We start from the raw sequence: 24,708 nt of genomic DNA, 5'->3' as shown, positions 1-24,708 counted from the left end.
CTTAACAAACAGTAGCTCAGCCTAATTTAAACCATATGTGGAAAAGTGCAACCTGTTGAGAAGGTAAATGGAAATGCAATGCCCAAGCCAGGGACCAGCGAGCATGTTGTTTGTGAAGAGTAACCAGGATTTAAAGAAGATAGCTACAGTTTTCATTTATTGTTCCAGTCTCCATCACTCCATCAGACAGACTACAGGAAAAGAGGTAAAGAAAATTAGAGCAAAATCTAAGAAGCTGGTGTAGATATCATACCGCATCAAGTCAACTAGAAACGAATTGAGTATTTCTCTATTCAAACATGCCAGAGAAAGTGGACAACACATTAATGATCATAGTGGCTGCAGAGTTTTTAATGGGGATGTTAGGGAATACATTCATTGCATTGGTAAACTGCATGGACTGGGTCAAGAACAGGAAGATTGCCTCTGTTGATTTAATCCTCACAAATCTGGCCATATCCAGAATTGGTCTATTGTGCATACTACTACTAGATTGCTTTATATTGGTATTCTATCCAGATGTCTACACCACTGGCAAACAAATGAAAATCATTGACTTCTTCTGGACACTAACCAATCACTTAAGTGTCTGGTTTGCTGCCTGCCTAAGCATTTTCTATTTCCTTAAGATAGCTAATTTTTTCCATCCCCTATTCCTTTGGATGAAGTGGAGAATTGACAGGGTGATTTGCTGGGTCCTGCTGGGTTGCATGGCCTTTTCTGTGTTTATTAGCCTTCCTGTCACTGAGAATTTGAATGATGATTTCAGGTTTTGTGTCAAGGCAAAGTGGAAAACAAACTCAACTTTGAGATGCAGAGCAAATAAAGTTCAATATGCTTCCATCAAAATTTTTCTCAACCTGTTAACCCTATTCCCCTTTTCTGTGTCCCTGATGTCATTTTCCCTCTTGATTCTTTCCCTGTGGAGACACACCAGGCAGATACAGCTAAATGCCACAGGATGCAGAGACCCCAGCAAGGCTGCCCACCTTGGAGCCATGAAAGCCATTATCTCCTTCCTCCTCCTCTTCATTGCCTACCATTTGGCCTTTCTTGTTGCCACCTCCAGCTACTTTATGCCAGAGACTGAATTAGCCGTGATACTGGGTGAGTTGATAGCTCTAATCTATCCCTCAAGCCATTCATTTATTCTAATTCTGAGCAACAATAAATTACGACAAGCATCTCTAAGAATGCTGTGGAAAGCAAAGAATATCCTAAAAAGAAAATTCTAACACCTATACAGACCTGAAGAAAAACTATCATTTTTTGAAACAAAGGAAGAGAAGATGTGTCTTAATTATCTTTGGTTCTTATATTAATGTTTGTTTCATATGTTTAATTTATGTTAAAATTTACTTATCATTTAGGGAATTTCATGTAGAGATGACATTGATTTTCTCTCTATATATATATATTTGTGTGTGTGCGTGTGTGCATGTGTATGTATGTATATCTAACTATATCTATGTTGTTATTGTTGTTGTTATGTGCCATTGAGTCAGACCCAACTCATACCGACCCCTCCCTGGGTTTCAGAGGCAGTATCACTGCGGAAGTAGATTGTCCCATCTTCCTTCCATGGAGTGGCTGGTGTGTTTGAACCATCAGCCTTATGGTTAGTGGTCAAGTGCCTTAGGCACTATGCTACCAGAGCTCCAACTATATCTATCTATCTATCTATATATATATATTTTTTTTTTTCCTCTTTCCCTCCTTTCAGTTTTTTTTTTAAAAAAAACAATTTCAAAACAAATAGAAGTTAATATCCCAATACTGTCTGTAAGGAGAGTTTGTTTTCATAGTTAGTTCTAAATCATTTCTCCAGATGCAAAGTTGTATGGCTATTTTAGAACAACTGTAATAGCATCTTTCTGTTATTTGCATTCCTGTGAAAAGCAGCTGGCTTATCCTCGTGGTCCTAGTTAGAGTTTTCTTCTCAGATAATCCACCTTTGGAAAAGACTTGATAGAGTGACATTTCTTAATCAAACACTGTGGAATCCTATGAATGTAGCAGAAATCAAAATCAATAATAACCACAATTAAGGCATAAATTGTTATGAAAATAAATACTGTCACAATGAGTTCACAGACTATTTTAGATTCATAAATCAATGAAAGAAAGACACTCTATAGGTGTTAGGGAGAAAGAGTTTATGTAGAAAGTTTCTATAACATAAGGTTGGCAAAAGAAAGAGCCTAAGTAGAACAATTTATTGCTTATCAAGAGACATTTCTCCACGAAAGACATGTGTAAGTTTACTTTTAGTGAACTAGGCAGTTGTCAAGCTGAGACTCTCAAACAAAAGCTGAGGTGTTAAAATATCAAAATTATCTAAGGAAATATTGATTCAATACATATCACCTTTGTACCGCAGAGGAACATGATTTGAATTGTATATAAGTCATCTATGAAATACTTATTTGGGATTTTCCATGAAAAGCACATCGCTTGTGTTGTAGCCCAGAAACTGATCAACTCTGCTACTAAATAGCATAGACTACCCATGAACCATGTGTGCAGAAGAGGATATATTTCTAAATAAAGAGATATTAAATAATGTAGTCAATAAGTTTCTAAAAATAAAAATTATATTTGCTTTAGTTGTATATGTTACTTTTTCTTCTCTGAGATTTAGTGGTGCCAAAAACACATGCTATTTACATTGACAAATTAGAGCGTTCCTGTTCAGGTTACCTGGTGCCGCTCTGACAGGAATATACCACAAGTGGTACAGACTGAACAAACAAGAGTTTATTCTCTTACAGTTCGGAGGCTTTAAGTCCAAGTTCAAAGTGCCAGGCTCTAGGGTCTGGGTGAAAGCCCCTCAACCTTGGGCTCCAGCTCTGCCTTCTGCTCCCGGCCCACTGGAGCTAGAGGCTTTTCTTCAGACCGCTGCTGGCTGCTGAGGCTGAGAAGCCCAAGGTTGACAAGTAAAAAGGCACAGCCCCAATGTTACCAAACCACACGGCAGGCCATTAATTTAAGTCCATTCTAAGTTCCAAGGTCAGCAGAACATGTCAGGCTGCTGAACAACAACATGGCTATATGCAGGATCCAAGCATGCCATAAGCCAGAGACCATTCTCAAAGCCTCTCCTTATATACAGGAAGCAGAGCCCATCCCAAAGGCAGCTACTCCACTGCTTGTGGTAGAGCCCACCATAGAGTTGATTGCCAGTCTCATCATGGGGAATAACTACCACCAGCTGCCTAGCCACTCAACCAGACCCAGCCAAGTTGACATACAAATTTAACTACTGCAATTCTACCCCTCGTCAACTTGGCACCTGTACAGATCTTCAATGGGTGGTACCTGTATGGGTCTCTCTCACTGGGTGGTTCCAGACCCCTAGTTCCTCTAAATGGTGACCTCACCCCTTGGCCAGGTGGGCCCTGTTTCTCTCCCTCTTGGGCATGGCAGCCCTGCCTCTTCACTCTTGGGCAGCAGCTATGGCTCCATCCCACTGGCTCACATGAACAAGCAGCCTCACACTCCAGAACCAAGTTGTTGGAAGTCTAACTCTTTGAAACCTAGGTGGCTATGATGGTTCCACCCCCAAAGGCCATGGTCCTACCCTTTGAGGCTGAGGCAGCTCTGCTTACCATTTCCTTAGTCTCTCTGCTTCTGCTGATTAATGCCTGAGGGCAACCTACTCCGAGGGAAATATTTCTGCCCAAAGGACACTTAGCTTTCTTGCTTCATGGGCCAGCCAACCTGCTATTCCATGTCATGCCAGTCTCTTCACCAATTAATGGCCGAAGGCAACCCACTCTACCAGGAAGCCGCCTACCCAATGACACCTGGCTTTCTCCTCTGTGGGGTGGTAAGCCTGTTGCTGTTTAATGCCGGGCTCTGTGCTCTGTTCCTGCCGTCTCTCATGTTAGTCTCTTGGCTCTGCTTCTGCTGTCTCTCATGCCATATGCCACGGTCTCTCTGCCAGGGTCTTGGGTCAAGGATGCATTCCACTCCTGTTTCCACATTTTAGGTATCTGTCAGAGAAGCACCCCACTCTTTTGGGGCCATAATCTGTTCTGGTTACCTAATGCAGCTCTGACAAGAATATATCACAAATGGGATGGCCTTAATAAACAGTTTATTCTTACAATATGGAGGCTTTAAATCCAAGTTCAAAATGCTAAGCTCTAGGGCCTGGGTGAAAGCCCCTCAGCCTTGGGCTTTAGCTCTGCCTCTAGCTCCTGGCCCACTGAAGCTAGAGGCTTTTCTTCACTCAGACAGCTGCTGGCTGCTGAGGCTGGCAAGCCCAAGGTTGACAAGTAAAATGGCACAGTCCTGATGTTACTAAATCATATAGCAGACCACTAATTTAAGTCCATTGTAAGTCCCAAGGTCAGCAGAGCACGTCAGGCTGCTGAACAACACAGCTATATCCAGGGTCCAAGCATGCCATAAGCCAGAGACTATTCCCAAGGCTTCTCCTTATATACAGGAAGCAGATCGCATCCCAAAGGCAGCTACTCAGTGCTTGTGATAGATCCCACCATGGAGTTGATTGCCAGTCTCATCATGGGAATAACTACCACCAGCTGCCCAGCCAATCAACCAGGCCCAGCCAAGTTGACATACAAATTTAACTACTACTTTTCTTGAGTGTTTCATAAATTAAAGTAGCAGTAGAAAATTAAATGCATAAGCAGAAGCTCATATTCTTTTCAAGATTTTCTGAAAGAATTTCTATTTAGTCCTTATCTAAGCAGAGGCTTAGTGTGTGTAGATTTATTAGGCATTGGCAACAAACAAGCAAACTCTGAGAGCTAGTCAAAATCGTAGAAGCACCGTATTTGATGTCTACATTATGGTCCCTAGAATCTCAATCAGTCATTTACATTATAAATATTGTTGGTATTGTTAACTGCCTTTAAGTCAGGCCCCCACTTCAACCCCAACTCATTGCGGGCCCCATGCACAACAGGACCAGACCAGTGATCCATACAGTTTTCATTGGCTGATCCTTTCTTCCCAATCCTACTTAGTCTGGAAGCTCTGCTGAAAGCTGTTAAGCATCACAGAAACACATAAGCCTCTGCTGACAGACAGCTGGTGGCTGCATTTGAGGTTCATGGGTTGGGAACTGAACTCAGCTTTCCAACATGGAAAGCAAGAATTCTAAATTCATAAATTAAAAATTGCTTGTTTCTCCTTTAATCCTCACTCAAATAATTTTCAAATGTCTCTACCCTCTGGTTTATAAATTTTCATACGTTTTGCATTGCAAAATGCACTCAACTCCATCCACAGAGAGGTTGTATTACTTTAGAAACTGGATGGGAAGTTAATCAGAGTGCTGAGTAAATCAAAACAAACAAAACAATTCTGACTCCAAGGGAAAAGCCAACTCTAAATCCAATTCCAGAATTCAATATGACAGTTAGTATGTTCCAAAAACTTTGGAGGTAGAATGTCATAAGTATTCTATGATTAGTCTGTATTTATTCATTAAAAAAAAAAAAAAAATCTGACAAATTTTCTCACCTTCCTTTACATTTTGTCAAGACCTGGTACAATCTTCAGATTCTACTTCATACCATTTCCATATTTGTAGAATAAATAAGTTAATTCAACATGTATGGGCTAAAAGCAATGCATAAAGTAAATCTGTATGTCTCAAACCCAAGGAGAAGCCTGTTTGATTGACTGCTGGATGGTGAGTCTATCTCTAACAGGGCATATTGGGGACAAACAGGTCCTGGGGCCCTTTTGAGTCCCAGACATGAACAGAAATATAGCAAAATGGCACATATGCACTGAGAGACTGCCAGAGATCAAGGAAGTTTACAAGACAATTTTCTGGTGTTTGAACTGAGAAAAGAGTAGGTGTATTGATAACCTCTTCATTATACCAGAATTTGGAAATCTTTGTACTGTTCTCAACAATAAGACCTATTGCTTTGAAACATCGATGCTTGTTAAACACACAAAATTATTAAAATCCACGCTCTCTATAAAGTTGCACCAATACAGAAAATTTGAAATCCAGTCAGGGCCCTGTATCTGGATTCATTCTTCTTGTCACTTAACTAAGAACCCCAATCTTAGAAGAAAAACAAGAGCCAAGGCTTTAATGCTGGTAAGTTTATTGTTGTTTTGAAGCTCGAGAAAGGGAAGACCAAGAAGTTTACACTGCAGGAAAGTTCATGGTCATTGACTGATTTCATCAATTTCTGGCGGGGGGAGGCGGAAATTTTAGATAGAAGTAATGAACTGGCCTGGCCTGGACATGATCAATGCCTGGCATCTCTGCCATTAAGTAGTGTCATTACAAGACACATTAACAGAGAGGGGAAGAGGGAATAGGAAAGGAGAGGGGAGAGGAAAAAGGAGGAGGATGTGAAAGGGGAAGGGAGACAGAACTTGGGAAGGCCATTATAGGCCTTACCCTGTAAAGGTAAGAGAGTCAAAAGTTCAGGATAGATGTATTACTTCCTCCCATGGAAAGGGAGGAGACTTTTCTCTGAGTAAAACTGAGGCAAGGAGAATCCTGGTAAAGACAAATTTTGACAAAAAGTTTAAGAGATACCAAAATTAAGATTTCAATATGAGAAAAATGAACAGAAATAAGAAGAGAAAAGTAGAGAATTTAAAGAGAAATTCACTGGATGAGTGAATAAAAATAAATTTAGTACCTAGGGAATCACTGCAGGCCGTCTTTGGATGGTTTTCCTTGTTATAGACCACCAGATGAGCCACTGTGGTGACCACCCTGGCCACTTCTTCCATGCTGGCCTCTCAGGACACCTGAACCACCCTGCCCACCCTGCCCACCTCAATCATCTCAACCACTTCAGCCACTTAGCCTACCCTGGCCATCCTAGCTACCTCCTCCTCCTTGTCCACCACTACCACCTGGATCACTGCTGCCATCTGGGCTTTCCTGGCCTCCCTGAACATTCTGGCTGCCATGCCATGTTGCTGACTATGGATTTTCTTTCCATGTTTGCCTTTGTTGCCTCACTGACCTCCATGTTTGCCTTGAGAATTGAATTGTGGTTCCTCTGGTCATCATCTGCTTGTGGAAGAGAATGTAGATCTAGAGAAAAACAAATAAGGAGAGAGGCCAGCCATTAACTTAAGGCAAGTATAGAATCTACCATAGCCTAAAATTCGTTAGAAGTGATGTTTTGCTGGTATAAATACTATTAAGTAGTGACCAGCGCCCAGTGCCTAGAAGAGAACAAGCAGATATATCCTGGCCTCTTAAGGCTCAGGGTGCATGTACTTAGTCTGGCATCTCGTCTTTGCCCCACTGCCATTTATTCATCTCTCTCTTTTGATGGTAAATACAGATACAAGTATCTGTATTTCTATCTATCATGAATTTGGGAGCTCTGGTGCATAATGCCTAAGGCTTTTAACTGCTAACTAGAAGCCTGGTGGTTCAAACCCACCAGCCACTCCTCGGAAGGAAGATCGGGCAATCTACTTCTGTGGGTATACCACCATGATTCCCATTAAATCATGCGTAAACCACCAGATTTCCCATGATGTCCGAGAGAAACTGCCAGATAGAGTGACTGCTTACTTGTAGACATGATATCTTGACACAACTCTTTTGAACAGGACAAAATTATTAGCCACCCTTCCCATCCCAATAGCAAAGCAATCATACAACACCCACTCTCTTCTTCCTTGTATTATCTACCGTGAACTGTTAAATCTACAGCATTCTGAACATACTTTTGCAAACTCCTGGTACCTATAATTGGGTCCAAGTCCATTAGCTCTTGCATCAATTTTCATTCACTCTTATGATATCATGATTATCACTCATGCCTACATCACATTCTTGTGGATTTAATGTATATTATATTGAGTGTCCTCTCTGTAACAGACACTTAAGATTCAATGTATGTCACTTCAAGCTGTTTACTTCTTACTCTTGTCAAATTAACAAAAAGTTTTGTGTCATGGCTTTGTTCAAAAAATCTCTTGATGTCTATAGAATAAATTATAAATTCAATTTGTCATTCACACCCTTTCCAATATGGAACTAACCCACATTTCCAAATTTATCTTCTTACATATTTGCTTCAGCCTTAATGTATTATTCAGTATTCATAGATCATGTAAAATACTATGCTATAAATACATAGATTTAGCAGTCATGCAATTCACTCAGCTTTCCTCCCACCCCTTCACTATCCAAGGTCCAGATCACAAACCATTTCCCATTTCTTTATCAGACCTTCCCTTTCCTCCCCTGCTCTGAGATTTCATAATACCTTCTTTCACCCTTTTTCTGACAGTGATGATTATGTCCAAGCTATATCTTCCATTAGATTATGAGTTCCTTAACAATGTTATATTTATCTTCATATCCCCAATGCCTAGAATAGGACCTTCCCAGAATAATTGTTAAATAAATTGTATTCAATTTTATTAAATTAATGTTAGGAGAGAGAATGTAGATAATCAAAAAATTTCTTTCAGGAATTTCAAATAGGTGTACTCTCATAAAAGCAACCAAGACTAGGTATCTTAAGTAAGAAAAAAATCAAAAGAAAAACAGTGACCATACCCTGGACTAGAAAGAGCTCCTACATATAGAGGAAATCATTCCTTTGTTTGTTTTGTACTCCTTTGGCAATGTAGAACTAATATTTAGTATAATAGCAATCCCTTCTTGGGTTTCTGAGGCAATATCACTACGGAAGTAGATTGCCCAAACTTCCTTCCAAGGAGTGGCTGGTAGGTTTGAACCACCAGCCTTCTGGTTAGCAGAATAGTTGGGAAAAGGAAACTCAAAGGAAGTTAATTGAAGATGTTGTTGTTGTTGTTTGCCATAGAGTCAGCCCCGACTCATAGCGACCCCTCCTTGGGTTTCCGAGGCAGTATCACTACGGAAGTAGGAATGCCCAACCTTCCTTCTGAGGAGGGATATATTGCAAGAATTCAAAATAACTCACTTGATTGTTGTGAATCTTTCTTTTCCTCTTGAGAGGTTTCTCAAAAAAAAAAACAAAAAACAAAAGAAAGAAATTTGAAAATATATTATAACCTGAACGGAAAACTCATCAACAATTTAAAAACGAGGAAAAATCTTTAAGCTTATAAAAGTTGTCTTTAAAGAACAAAATGTTGGGTTAAATCATATACTAATTTCTGTGTTCTTTGCTGGTATAACTTGTACCCCATTAGCTCTTTCATGTACACTTATCTTTTCTATATGCCTCCTCTTACATAGTCTCCCACCTCCACCATTAAAATTATCTTCACACTTTTCATTGGAAGTGTGTGTAACTAATGATAGCTTTAAATTTCACATATGCTGAGATAGATTAGCATACAGACAAATATCAAGATTATATACCAAAAGAATGGAGCATTTGTGCTGTGAGTTCAGAGGAGAAGAAAAAAATAAGGTGTAATAGTAAAATCACTAACTAAAAAACAAATATTACTTCAGGTAAATTACATTGCGTCTTTATATTTCAAATTGGTTAGATGTCAATGGAGATAATGCCTTTGCAAATATAAGGAATTTGTGCTTTTCTATCATTAGCCATTGTATGTAATAGAATTTTAGAGAAAAGCATGTACAAATGAGTAGCATCATGTTCTGCTGATCTTCAGACACTATTTTGATCTCTGAAATGAGAAATTACAATATGTAAAGGAAGGAATCAGCCCATATCAAATATTATTAGTGAGGGCCACTATAATTTACAGGTCTGTCATTCTCCTCTTCCCTTCAGGACTTTATAGACAATTTTGAGAACTTTCAAGAGACAAAACACTAAAAAAAGTTACAAGATATGACACATGCAGAAGAAAAAAAGAGACACACATAACTTCAACAAGGATTTACCTGAATCCTCAAGAGAATCTTCAGAAATTGTACATAGGATTTAAAAAAAAAAAAAAAAAAAAAGATAAATTTAAAACACCATGCCACCGGAGGTCTTAACCATGCATTTGTAGAATGACAAAACTGACTTAGGAAGAAGTATTAAAAAAATGCCTCTAGAAACAAAGTAATAAAATGTTTTGACTACAATAAACCAACATTTTCCAAAGTAAACCCTAGTCCTGCTCATTGATCCTGAAAGTACGGTGAACAGACAAGTAAATATTAGACCAATTCTGCATTCTGTATAATGAATTAGACAGCTCCAATATTGTAGACATAATTAAGATTATGAGACATCTTGTAACAGAGAATATTTGAGAACTAAAACCATTTACACACTTCACCGTCTACATTAACATGACGTAACTATTCCAGAAAACTCTTGCCCAGAAAGGTAAAAATTTCAAAAAACCGTTGTTTGCTTCAGGAGCTTCCCAGAGACCCATTTAAACAAACATCAGTATGTGTCATGCTTCAATAGCATCAATTGTTTACCCTCCAATACTCTCTTCATGGTACCTCAAAACTTTTACCTTTTAAACTCAAATCATGAACCTTACCATTCCTGAAGGCTGTAGTCTTCAGTATGGATTATGCCTCAACTTAAAGAAAACAAAAATTCTCACAACTGGACCAATAAGCAAAATCATAGTAAGCAGAAAAAATAATGAATTTGTCAAGGATTTCATTTTACCTGGATCCAAAATCAATACTCATAGAAGCAGCAGGCAAGAAATCAAATGATCTATTGTACTGGGCAAATAAACTGCGTACGACCTCTTTAAAGTATTAAAAAGCAAAGATGTCATTCTGAGGACTAAAGTGTGCCTTACTCCAAGCCATGGTGTTTTCAATCACCTCATAAGCATGTGAAAGCTGGACAACGAATAAGGACAACTGAAGAAGAATTGATACCTTTAAATTATGATGTTGGTGACTCACTGCCCCAAGTATGGTCCAACTCATGGCAACTCCTCCTTGGGTTTTCGAGGCATTATCACTACGGAAGTAGATTGCCCAAACTTCCTTCCAAGGAGTGACTGGTGGGTTTGAACCACCAGCCTTCTGGTTAGCAGTCAAATGCCTTAGGCACTAAACTGCACCATGAAGATGCTGGTTTGAGACTCAGGTGCAGATCTTCAGAGGTATTTTCATTCAATAGAAAATAGAAACTAATATTGCCTCCTCTCTTATGGACCTAATCTCTGAAAAGAAAGCACCATGGCTTTCTTTCACCTTGGCATCTGATCTTGCTCCTTCCCACTTACCTCCTGCCCTCACTTACTATCATTTAACATCTGAGCTGAATTCAGGGCCAGCAAGGCCATTGAGACCAAGAGCAGCAGCATCGTGGTAGAAGCCATTATGTCTCTGTCTTCTGATACTGTAAGAATTCAAGACACACTTCTTTATAAGATCCAGGAGAACAATATAACCTTTGAAGCCCATGTCTTGGACACTGCTTACCCATATCTGATACTCCATTTAGGCCTCATCCAGCCTTGCTAAATTGGGCAGTTCAAGGGCTAGTCAACCTCCTTCACGGAAAATGATGAATTTGGGCAGGTTCTAAAATCATTATTTGTTCTCTTCCACTATTAATTATAATTATAAATACTAGGAATTGTCTTCAACTTTGGAATATCCAGTCTAAAACTGTAGTTTTCTGTTCTATTACCATATCTGACATTGTTCAAACTGTCAAATGTCAATTACTTTAGCCCCCTTTCCTATAGAATGAGCCAACAGCATCATCATTAAATGAAAGGCAAAAACAACAAATATAATAATCCCAGGATGAAAGAACAACAAGGGATAAAGAAAGACTAGAATAAGTTATCTATGTGGCTTGAAAAAAAAGAAAGAAAGCAATTGCCAGTAAGAGGCTAAAACAACTTCAGACTAAGAAGATTATAGTTATTCAGAATACACTTGAATTCATGATTTGAATGGCCTGTAAAAACTTTTTTTTTTTTAAGTTCACCTCTACTTTGAGTTGTTGTTGTTGTTATGTGCCATCGAGTCGGACCCGACTCATAGCGACCCCTCCTTGGGTTTCTGAAGCAGTATCACTACGGAAGTAGATTGCCTCATCTTCTTTCCGAGGAGTGGCTGGTGGGTTTGAGCTGCCAGCCTTCTGATTAGCAGTCAAGTGCCTTAGCCACTAGTGCCTTCCAACCTAAGGAGCTCATCTTCCAGCACTATATAAGACAATGTTTCCCTGCTATTCATAAGGTTTTCAGTGGCTATTTTTTAAAAAAATAATTATTGTGCTTAGGGTGCAAATTTACAAAGCAAATTAGTTTTACATTCAACAGTTTGTGCACATTTGATTTCATGCTGCATTACTATCCCCGACCATAAACTCTCCTCACCTCTTGCCTCTGTGACTACCCCCTCCCTCTGCCCTTTTTAACTATGCATTCCTGTCTGTCCAGCTTTCTATGTAAATGCTGCCCCTTTGGTGCCTCATGGCTGATTGCTTTAAGGGGTGCCTCTCCCTAGAGTAGGTGGGTGCATTGCCCTGGGGTAGGTGTTCTATATGTAGGTCTTTCTAATGTGCTGAGAGCCAGACCATGGGAGTGAATCCATTTCTAGGCCCAAAGAGTAACCTAGGGCCATGGTCTCAGGGGTTCCACCAGACTCTATCTGACCAGTAATTCTAGTCATTTTTGTGTTTTTGAATTTTGTTCCACATTTTTCCTCCCATTCTATACAGGATCTTCCATTTTGATCCCTTTGCAAGTGGTTGGCATTGGTAGCCAGACACCATCTAGTTTTTCTGGTCTCGAGGTCATGAAGGCTGAGGTCCTCTTGGTCCATCTTATCCTTGGACTAATTGTTTCTGTATGTCTTGATTTTCTTCACTCTTCTTTGTTCCAGATGAGGAGAGACCAGAGGTTGCATCTTACTTAGATGGCTGCTCAAAAGCTTTTAAGACCCCAGCCGCTACTCATCAAAGTAGGTTGGAAGACAATTTTTATGTACTATGTTGTGCCAATTGAGCATGATGTTCCCCAAGACTATGGTTCCGAGTCAGTAGGCCTGGTGATTCTCTCTCTCAATGTGTTTGGTTGTCTCTGAGAATTTACTCCAACTCTGCCTTCTGTTGCCTCTGTCAGGTATGTGGTTAATTTTGTAGCACAAGTGAATATGTAAGATTATCTTCAGCCAAGTCTATTCTTGGTCTAAGGTGTATTCCTGTTCGCCTACCCCCATCTGATCTTCTCTGCCTCTCCCCTCTTCTTAGTATATCTTATCTTGGAAACTGTACTGAAACCTGTTCAGCATGGGTGACCCTGCTGATATTTGAAATACCAGTGACATAGCTACCACCATCACAGCAACACACAAGCCACCACCGTACCACAGACTGACAGACAAGTTGTGGGACTTGCCTAGGGAGTAGCAACAGACAGTGGCAGTGACAACAGCTGTGGAATATCTGAGACTTTGAAATGTCAGTTACTAGAAGAGTCTCTAATACTAACTGCTTCTTATTTAGCCTTGTATCAACATATTTCTCTACATTCATTGATTCATTTCATTCATATAATTCTGTATTAAAGATATCTTCATTTTTAGACATGAGGAAATAGAGGCTCAGTGAGGTAAAACATATTTCGCCTATGATGCATAGCATAGCAGGTGAGTTATAAAATTGGGAATTTAAGCCACATTCGTCTGACTACAAAGCTACTTTCTCCTGTGTAGGATATACTAGTAGTACAGTAGATAACCTAGTTAAACCAGACTCAGTCCCCTTTGCCCAAACTATAGTTAAAACTTTGGTTTCCCTCTCCTCTTCCTAGCTGTAGAAATCTGGTTTGGGAATTCCTTTTTAATAATTTTGTTGAAAACCCTTTAAATTTCACAAAGATTTTATTTTTAACTTTTATTGTAATTTTAAAAATTTTATTGAAATTTTACTAAACAGATTCATTTTACATTCAAAGTTTATACACATTTTGTGTTGTGACACTGATTACAATCCCCATAATATAACAGCTCTCTTCCTATGTCTTCCCTGTGGTTACCCTTTCCCTATGTCCTTCTTACCTCTGCATCCCTGCCTCCTTAGCTTCCTCCCTGTGCAAATGCTGGCCTTCTGATCTCCCACAGTGATTGTTCTTAGGAGTGCATCTTCCTGATGTTGTTGTTCTGCTCATAGGCCTATTATTTGGCTGAAAGTTAAGCTATGGGGGCTCTGGTGGTGTAGTGCCTAAGGCATTTGACTGCTAACCAGAAGGCTGGTGGTTCAAACCCACCAGCCACTCCTTGGAAGGAAGGTTGGGCAATCTACTTCCGTAGTGATACCCCCTTGGAAACCCAAGGATGGGTCGCTAAGAGTCGGATCTGACTTATCTACCTGATATTGTTGTTCTGCTCATAGCCCTGTCTATTATTTGGCTGAGAGTTAAGCTACAGGAGTAGTCTTAGGGGTTCCACCAGTTTTTATCTGAGCTGTAATTCTGGTCTTTTTTATGTTTTTGGATTTTGTTCCACATTTTTTCTCCCGCACTATCCAGGATCTCCAATTTTGATCCCTTTCTGAGAGGTTGGCATTGGTAGCTGGGCACCATCTATTTCTTTTCATCTCAGAGTCATATAGGGTGAGGTTCCCAAAGTCCCTTAGTCCTTTGAACTAATTGTTTTCATGTGCTTTATTTTCTTCACTCTTCTTTGCTCCAGAAGAGGAGAGACAAATAGTTGCATCTTAGATGGCTGATTATAAGCTTTTAAGACCCCAGTCTCTACTCACCAAAGTAGGATGTAGAACAAAGTTTTTATGTACAATGTTGTGCCAATTAAGCTTGATATCCCCTGCAATAATGGTCCTGATCCCACAGTCCCAGCCACACTTTTCCTCCAGGTACTTGGCTGTGCCTCAGAAATTATTCTGACTTTGTCCCCCTGTTAGTTTTATAATGCATGTGGATGTTTTTATAGCACATACAAATATGTATATTGGCCTGTAAAATCTTAAGACCAAAAATAGTCACAATAACAAATGGGTTAGAAAATAATATCATGCAAGGAATTATTGAATGAATTAGGGGTATTCTGTTTGAAAAGAGAAGAGTGTGAGTAAACACCGGTTTCAGTTACTTCCTGCAGCTCTAACAGAAATACCACAGGTGGATGGCTTTAACAAACATGAGTTTATTCTCTTACAGTTTTGGAGCTTAGAAGTCTGGTTCAAAATGCCAAGTGCTAGGGGCTGGGTGAAACCCTTGATCTTGAGCTTCAGGTATGCCTCTTGCTCCCAGCCCACTGGAGTTAGAGGCATCTCTTCACTCAGGCAGTTGCTGAGGCTAACAAGCCTAGGTCGACAAATAAAATAGCACAGTCCCAATATTACCAAAGAACATGGAAGATCACTAGTTCAAGTCCAGAGACAGTCCCAAGATCAGCAGGAAACATGGCAGGCTTCTAAATGAAGACTTGGTGTTCTGGTTACCTAGTACCGCTCTGATGAGAATATACCACAAATGGAATAGCTTGAATAAACAACTGATCTCTGCCACCAGTAACTCCAATCCAAGATTTGCCCTGAAAGTTATCCATTTAACTCTTCAATTAAAATAATTCAATAACTTAAGATTATGTAATGAATTTGAATCTCAATATAATATATGTTTTGGTAAACTCTAGTGTCCCTCTAACAGAAAATACCACAAGTGGGTGGCCTGAACAAAGATTTATTCTCTGACAGTTTAGGAGGCTAGACATCCGAGTTCAAAGGGCCAACTCTAGGGTCTGAGTCAAAGCCCCTTGACCTTGGACTTCAGCTCTGCCTCTTGCTCCCAGCCCACTGGAGCTGGAGGCATCTCTAAACTCAGGCACCTGCTGGCTGCGGAGGCTGACAAACCCAAGGTTGAGAAGTACAATTGTGCTGTCCCAAGATTAGCTACAACATGGCAGGCCATAAGTTCAAGTCCGGGAACAATCCTGACATGGCAGGCTATTAATGAAGACTCAGCTACATGCAAGGTCCAAGCATGCCAAAAGTCTCAAGTCCATTGCCAAAGCTTCTCCTTATGTACTGGAAGCTGACCACATCCCTAAAGCAGCTAACTCAGCTGCTCATGACAGATCACACCATAGAGCTGATTACCAGTCTCATCATGGGAAATCCCTACATCCAGGTGCCCAGCCATTAAAAACCATCTCCAGCCAAGTTGACATATAACCTTAACTACCACAATATATAAACCAGTTCACAATCTGGCTTCACTTGACTTTTTTTTTTTATTCTTCTTCCTCTTTTTTTTTCCTTTATTTTTATTGTGATTTGGGTGAAAGTTTACAGAGCAATTTCATTTTCCATACCACATTTCATCCACATTTTGTCTCATGACATTGACTGCAATTTTCCACAGTGTAACAGCTCTCTTCCCTCTTCCTCCTCATAATTACCTCTTCCCTGTGTCCTTCCCTCCCATGCACTCCAGGACCCTGAGTGGTCTCACTGTGCATACACTGCCCTTCTGTTCTCCCATGATTGATCTCTCCAAGGAGTGTATCTACCTGATGTAAATGTTCAGCCCATACGCCTGTCTTTTATTTGGATGGAAGCTATAGGAGTTCTATTCCAGACCTAAAGCGTTGCTAGGGGCCATAGTCTCAGGGGTTTCACCAGGCTCTATTAGACCAGCAAGGCTGGTCTTTTTTTTTTTTCCCCCCAATAATTTTGAGTTTTGTTCCATATTATTCTCCCACTCTACCCAGGGTCTCCTACATAGATCCCCCTCCAAGTGGCTTACAGTGGTAGCCAGGCATCACCTAGTTCTTCTGGTCTCATGGTCATGTAGGCTGAGGATTGCATGGTCTACCAGTCCCTAGGACTAATTTTTTCCGTACATCTTTGGTTTTCTTCATTCTTTACTCTGGATGAGGAGAGACCCATCTTTGCATCTGGATGACCTCTTGCAAGCTTTTAAGAGCCCAGTCGCTACTCAACAAAGTAAGATGTTGAACAACGTTTTTTGTAGTATGTTATGTCAATTGAGGTTGATGTCCCCTGGGACCATGCTACCAAGCCCACAGGTCCAACTACTTGTTCGCTCTGGGTAGCTGGCTGTGACTATGAAGTCACCACTACCTTATCCCTTCTTACCTCTACTATATACCTGGACATTCTTACAGCACATACAAATATGCTACATGTTGTCATGAGCACACTCCCCCCTGCCTAGACATACCTGATCATTCAGCCTGTCCACCTATCTATCCACCTATAGATCAATGTTTGCCATCACTGACAATGCAGTACTGGCTTCACTTGACGTTTTTAGCTTCATACGCTGCTACTCTAACCAGCAGTAATACTACATGACAATCAAATTAACCTACTCACTATTCCTTGAAAAATGACATATACTATCTTGCTTTCATGCCTTTTTCTTTCTTTTTTTTTTTTTTTTTTTTGCATACTGTGTTTTCTTGCACTTCATAGACACTTTTTTTTTATTATTATTATTAGGATTTGGGTGAAGATTTACAGAGTAAATTCACTTTTCATACAGCAGTTCACATATACTTTGTCTCATGTCATTGACCAAAATTTACAATGCAGCAGCTCCCCTCCTACTTCCTCCCCATAGTTACCTCCTCCCAGTGTCCATCCCTTCATACTCTTCTGCACCCTGAGCTATCTCCCTGTGCATAAGCAGACCTTCCTTCTCCCATGATTGTTCTCTCCAGGGCGTGTGTCTACTTGAGGTAAATGTTTAACTCACATGCCTGTACTTTGTTTGGCTGGAAACCACAGTTGTGGGTTCAATTCCAGACCTGAAGGGCAACTAGGGGCCATAGTCTCAGTGGTTACATCACATGCCTTTTTCTTATGATAATTTCTATATCCTGAATATTTTGCAACCTCTTTTTCTCTTTTAGAGAAATAAATCTTAGATATTCTTAAAGGGCCAATTCTAATGCCATTTTTGAGAAGTCTTCCCTAACTCCATAAAGGAAGAAAATAATCAATAATATTACCAATTTTTGTTGATATTGTCATTTTATTCCATATAATAGTTATTGTAGTTAATAGACTTGTGTTATGTAAACTAGAGTGAGCTATCCTTCAGAGTAGGAAATTTATCTTATTCATTTAATAATCTCTAGCACTCAGTAAAGACCTGGTACCTGGAAATGACCAATAAATATTTGTTAAATTGAACTGTTAAATTTAAGGGTAGTGAACATGCCACAATCAACTTTCCTCCTTCCTCATCTGAAAAAGAAGCATCTCTTCTTAAGTCGTCCTAAACTAAGTGTCCAAGAATGCTTGTGTTAGTTATCTAGTGTTGCTGTAACAGAAATATCACAAGTGGATGGCTTTAACAAATAGAATTTTTTTTTTCTTTCACCACTTAGAGGAGGCTAGAAGTCCAGAATCAGAGTGTTGGCTCTAGGGGAAGGCTTTCTTTGTCAGCTCTGAAGGAAGGTCCTTATCACCTTTAAACACCTGTGGCCAGGCATTCCTTGGAGATCTACATGTGTGTTGACATCAGTTTTCCCCTGGGTCTAGGAGCTTCTCAGGGCCGGGACCCCCAGGTCCAAAGGATGTGATGTGCTCCTCTCCAGGCTCTTCTTTCTTAGTAGTGGTCAAGTCCCTCCTTCTCTCTCCTTTTATTTCTTGTAAGATAAAAGATGATGCAGACCACACCCCAGGGCAATTCTTTTTCATCTAATGAGGGCTGTGATTTGAGTAAGAATTTTGCCTCCCACCTTAGTTCCCTTACAACTGTTTGATTGATCATATCAGATCCCATCATGGGGATGATTACATCATTACATAACTGCCAAACCACTGAGAACCCTGATTCAGTCAAGTTGACCCATACTTTGCAGGGACACAATTCAATCCATGACAGTGCTGTTGATTTCCTTTGCTCCTGGCTTCTCTGGTAACTTGTTTTCTCAATTTTATTTACCTATTCTTGAATCTTCTGTCTGTCCATCTGTGCCTGAAATGCAGCCACAATGCCTAAATCCTTTCTCTAAAGCCATAACATCCTCAAGTGTCCCTTAGCCTAAAATAGAAACTTCTGTGACTTCTGTGACCTAGTGAGCTTCTGAGTCCCTGGTAGTATAAATTATTAATGCATTTGGCTACTAACCAAGAGCTTGGAGGTATGAGTCCACCCAGAGGTGCCTTAGAAGAAAAGTCTGGCAATCTACTTCCAAAAAGCCATTGAAAACTCTATGGAGCAGAGTTCTAATGTGACACATATGGAGTCTCTAGGAGTTGGAGTTGACTTGACAGCTACTACCCATTATTCTGTTGTTTGTGTTTTTTTTAACCCATTATTCTTATTACATCTGTCACTTTTAAATAGTTCTGAAATACCTCTCTCCTGAGGTCCCAGTTTACCTTGATTATAAAACTTTGTAATATTCCCTTAGTCCTTTTTGTCCTTAGCCTCTTTGAAAGTTATATATTTCTTCCCTATTAAAGTTTTTTATTTATTTGACTTCTGTGATGCTGAATTCTCTTGATTCTTCTTCATCCTCTTTTTTTTTTTTTGTCTTTTTCTTTGAACCTTCATTCATTTTTAAATAATTGGTGGAGCAGGTACTGGTAATTGCTTACCTAATATCTATTTTTACCTTTTATTTTGCAAAGCCCTATACTCATCAGGATGGCTAAGTGTCCAACTAATACTCACTTTCAAATTCCTTTGTTTGGCAATCTACTTCCATAGTGATACTGCCTTAGCAACCCAAGGTGAGGTTGCTATGAGTTGGATGCGACTCCATGGCAGTGAGTTTGGTTTTGGTTTGGTTGCTCCTGTAAGGAGAACTAATGGTATAGTGGCTAAGGCATTCTACTAATAATCAAAATGTGGGCAGTTTGAAACCATGAGCCATTCCATGGAAGAAAGACGAGTGAGTCTGCTTATAAGGATTTGCAGCATTAGAAACACTATGGGACAGTTCCACTCTATCCTGTAGGGTCATTATGAGTTGGAATCAACTCAGTGGGGTGGGTTTGATTTGATTTTGGTGTTTGCCCCTGGGGTTAATAATTTGACATAATTCTAGAAAATTAGAACTTAGTTATAGTCTACTTGGTAGTGCTTCAGGGAAAGTATTTGCTTCTAGATTTTTTTTTTTTTTTTAAGAAGTACACAACTCTAGCATAATCTGTCACTCTTTACTGTCTGCCTTTTCCCTTTTTACTGTCTAAAATGTAGACCATAACTCATTTCTGTCAAATTGATTCCAACTCATAGCAACCCTATAGGACAGAGTAGAACTGTCCCAAAGGGGTTCCAAGGCTATAAATGTTTACAGAAGCAAGCTACTTCTTATTTCTCCTGTGAAGCAGCTAACTGGCTCAAACTATCACCCTTTCAGTTAGCAGTAAAGCATTTAACCACTTGTGCCACCAGGGCTCCTCAAAAAGGCAGACACAGTGCCTTAAATTTTAACAGCCATCTTGAAATATGGGGTCAGAACATGATGATGAATGTCAAAGTGTTTGATATGGTAGAGATTAATATTGAAAGATCCTTCCTTCCTGATATCACAGCTACACTTCTGCGTTAGCCTTGGCCTTTGGACATCCTATTATTTGAATAAAAATAATTGAGCAAATTACTAATAGTTAGAAATGCATTCCTAACTGGCATATCAAATTTCTAAAGATTTATAAATCATTTTCATATTTTAAACTATCACAACTGTAGGGATCATTCTAGAAGTAAGTTGCTTATTTTAGTAGAATGAAAATGTTCATGCCAGCTGTGATAGCTGGGGTTGTGTGTCAACTTGGCTGGACCATGATTCTGAGTGTTTTAAGCAGTTGTGATGTGGTTATTCCCATGATGAGATCGGATGTATATGTTTCGAGCAGCCAATCCACTGAAAGGGAGTTTCCCTAGGGGTGTGGCCCGCTTTCAGTACATATATGGACATCCTAGGAAAAAGACAGACTCTTCAGTGGATCTGGATCCTGATGTGCTGCCTACAACTGTCTGTGAACAAACAACAATCCACCATTCAGCCTGGTGATCTTGGATTCATCATCTGTTGGAGTCAACAGCCAGTATACTACCTGCCAACCCTGAGCTCCTCAGCCCCTGCAGCTGTGTGAGTCAGGAAAAGCCTCCAGTTTGATGTTTGATCCAGGAACTTGGGACTTGCCAGCTTCTGTAAGTGTGTGAGGAGCTCTGGTGGCGTTATCCTAAGATAAATTTCTCTCTCTCTGTATATACAAGCTTTACTTGTTTTGCTTCTCTAGAGAACTCAGCCTAATACACCAACTGTTTAGATGACTAGCAATGGAGGAAATAAGAAGACCTAGAGCACGTCTCCTTATTACAGGACTAACCAGTTGAATGGCCTTTCTTAATTTGGTAAATAAACTCCCACTGCCATGGAGTGGGTTCCAACTCATAGCAAACCCCATGGGGTTTCTGAGGTGGTAAATCTTTACAGAATTATATTGCCTTGTCTTCCTTCTGCAAAGTGGCTAGTGTGTTTGAACTGCCAACTTCTGGTTAGTAGTCAAATGCCTTAGGCACTGCACCACCAAAGCTCTTTAATTAGGTAAATACCAAACCAAACTCACTGCCGTCAAGTCAATTTGATTCATAGAGACCCATCCTTGGGTTTCCCAGGCAGTATCTCTACAGAGGTAGATTGCCTAGTCTTCCTTCCAAGGAGTGGCTGGTGTATTTGAACCACCAGCCTTCTGGTTAGGAGTCAAATATTTTAGGCACTATACTACCAGAGCTCCCCATTAGGTAAACAAGGGTAATGATCCATCAGTTTTGATGAAAAGAGTGTAAGAGTCACCCACTAACTAGTAAACCTTCCTCAATATACAAAACTTTGGGGATATGGTTTTAGAATGATATGTGCAGAATCCCAGGGATCTTGTGGGAGAGAAGGAAGGAGAGACACTAGGGTATCTTCTCTCTGACATTCAAAGTTAGGGATTCTGATCAGAGAAGGCTAGGGCTCCTGCTTTAAGACCCAATGGCAGGGAAAAGCAGTGAGGCCCATGAGTTTAGAACAGAATAGAACAAAGGGCCTGGCAGCTGCCCTGAGTCTACAACAGGAAGGAAGCAAGGGGTGGTTCTGGAGACTGAAAGGTTGGTGGTTCAAACCCATTAGCCACTCCATGGGAGAAAGATGTGACAGTCTGCTTCTGTAAAGATTTATAGCCTTAGAAACCCTATGAAGCACTTCTAATATGTCCTATATGGTCAGTTACTATGAGTTGGAATTCAACAAAGAGGGCTACAGTTTTTTTTTTTTTTTAATTGGTTTTATTTACTCCCTGGACTATAAAATCAGAGATGTCAGTTAAATCCTCAATTCTTTATAGCTGATAGTCACAGGCACCTCAACTCCCAAATTTCCAAAATTGGATCTTCTTACTTCCAAAATTTACTCTTTCTCTACCAACTCAGGCTTTATGCCTCTAATATCAGAGTCAGTTTTACCAATCTCTCTCCTTCATCCATTCATGCATAAGAAATCATGGAATGACTTCTAATTTCCTGGTTAGTCTAGGCATTAAGTTGCAGATGAAAATACACTGTTTCTAGTCATGAGAAGATTATAACCTCACCTGGAAACAGAGACAGTTGTATTTCTTCAGGCCAATACATACAAATAAAAGTGGGAAGCAGTAAATGGAGCATCCAAGTTTGCCAATGGAAATCAGTGAAAGTTTCATACAGAACATATGAATTCACAGAAATAGTAGTCACAGTTAAATGTCAGGTGAGCAACTGCCTGATGAGCATATTCCAGGAAGAAGAATGTGTACAAAACCAAAGAAGTGTGTGAGAGCATACTATTTTTGAGACATTAAATGTAATCTAGGATTTTCGAATTATAGTTTTAAAGAGAGAAAATGTTTGGAGTGGAAAGAGAAAAAGCTAGATGTGTAGATAGGGGCTAGATGATCAAATTAGATGACAAAAGTCTTTTGTGCCATGATAAGCAGGTAGTGCAAAGTGTACTTTAGGGAATGTGGAACCATTAATGGTTATTATATTAGAAAGATGATGTTCTTAAGTTTGTTGAGAATAGTGCAATTCCTCAGGAAATGTATAATGTGGGCTTGAATTAGGATAATGGCAATTGGGATGAAGGAAAAAGAAAGGTAAGAGGTATTTCAGAAGTAGGATAAATGTTATAGAACAAAGAGTTAAGTACATAGAATTTTCTGAGGTTAATTTCACTTCCGTTTGGGCAACTAGTGTCATACCATGCTTGCGAATAGGAAGATGGAACATTGTGAAAATGTCAATTCTACCCAAAGCAGTCTACACATTCAATGCAATCCCAATCTAGATCCCATCAACATTCTTTAAGGATATGGAAAAACCAATCACAAACATTATATGGAAAGGAAAGAGACCTCAGATAAGCAAAACACTATTGAAGAAGAACAAATTAGGAGGTCTCACACTGCCGGACCTCAAAACCTACTATACAGCCACAGTAGTCAAGACTGCCTGGTATTGATACATTGACAGACACATAGACCAATGGAATAAAATCGAGAACCCAGAAATAGATCCATCGACTTATGGTCAGCTGATCTTTGACAAAGGGCCAAAATACATTAAATGGGGAAGAGCAGGTTTGTTTAATAAATGGTGCCGGCAAAATTGGATATCCATTTGCAGAAAAATGAAACAAGATCTGTAGCTCACACCATACACAAAAGCTAACTCCAGATGGATCAAAGACTTAAATATGAAACCTAAAACTATAAAATTCCTCAAGGAAAAACTAGGTGCAAATTTAGGGGCCCTCATATATGGCATAAATAGACTATCAAGCATAAACCAAAATGCACAAACAGCAGAACATAAACTAGATGAATGGGACCTTCTAAAAATTAAATTTTTATGTGCTTCCAAAGACTTCTCCAAAAGAGTCAAAAGAGAACCTACAGATTGGGAAAAAATATTTGGCAATGACATACCTGACAAGGGACTTATCTCTAAAATTTATAGAAAACTCCAACACCTCAACAACAAAAAGACAAATAATCCAATTAAAAAATGGGTTGAAGACATAAATAGACACTTCTTCAAAGAGAATGTCCAGGTGGCCAACAAATACATGAAGAAATGTTCATGACCGTTAGCCATTCTTTCACTGCCATCGAGTCGATTTGACTCATAGCGACACCTCCTTAGGTTTCCAAGGCAGCATCTCTATGCAAGTAGTTTGCCCAATCTTCCTTATGAGGAGTGGCTGGTGGGTTCGAACTCACAGCCTTCTGGTTAGCACTTAAATGTCTTAGGCACTACACCTTCAGAGCTCCCATTAGAGAGATGCAAATCAAAACAACAATGAGATACCATCTTACCCCAGCACTAGTATCAAAGTTCAGCAACAAAGAAAATAACAAATGCTGGCTAGGATGTGGAGATATTGGGACTCCCATACACTGATGGTGGGACTGTAAAATGATACAATCACTGTGGAAAGCAGTATGGTGAGTCCTTAAAAAGTTGGAATTAGAGATCCCATTTGACCCAGCCATTCCATTACTAGGTATATATCCATGACAAGAACAGATATATGCACACCCATGTTCATCACAGCACTATTTACAATAGCAAAAAGATGGAAACAACCTAGGTGCCCATCAACAGAAGAATGGATAACCAAACTATGGTACATACATACAATGGAACACTATGGAACCTTAAAGAATAATGTAGAATCTGCAAAACACCACATAATGTGGATGAACTTGGAGGACTTTATGCTGAGTGAAATAAGTCAATCACAGAAGGAAAAATATTATTAGTCCACTATTGTGAAAATTCAAAGAAAGCTTTATATATGGA

At 39.7% G+C, this 24,708-nt stretch overlaps 1 protein-coding gene across 1 annotated transcript; it reads left to right on the top strand.

The window, feature by feature from the left end:
• Window positions 1-299: 299 nt before the first annotated feature.
• On the top strand, window positions 300-1,235 carry TAS2R7 (taste 2 receptor member 7). The gene has a single exon (XM_007958231.1). It carries the CDS (start codon window positions 300-302, stop codon window positions 1,233-1,235), a length of 936 nt encoding a protein of 311 aa, XP_007956422.1.
• The last annotated feature ends 23,473 nt before the right edge of the window (window positions 1,236-24,708 follow it).

Source organism: Orycteropus afer, unplaced genomic scaffold (genome assembly GCF_000298275.1).
Source record: "Orycteropus afer afer isolate SDZICR_OR568_19922 unplaced genomic scaffold, OryAfe1.0 scaffold00887, whole genome shotgun sequence".
NCBI lineage: Eukaryota > Metazoa > Chordata > Mammalia > Tubulidentata > Orycteropodidae > Orycteropus > Orycteropus afer.
This window is presented reverse-complemented; position numbering and strand designations above follow the sequence as displayed.

What these genes read in the sequence shown, in the direction of transcription:
- TAS2R7 (XM_007958231.1), top strand. Translation starts at nt 300, where the DNA reads ATGCCAGAGAAAGTGGACAACACATTAATGATCATAGTGGCTGCAGAG.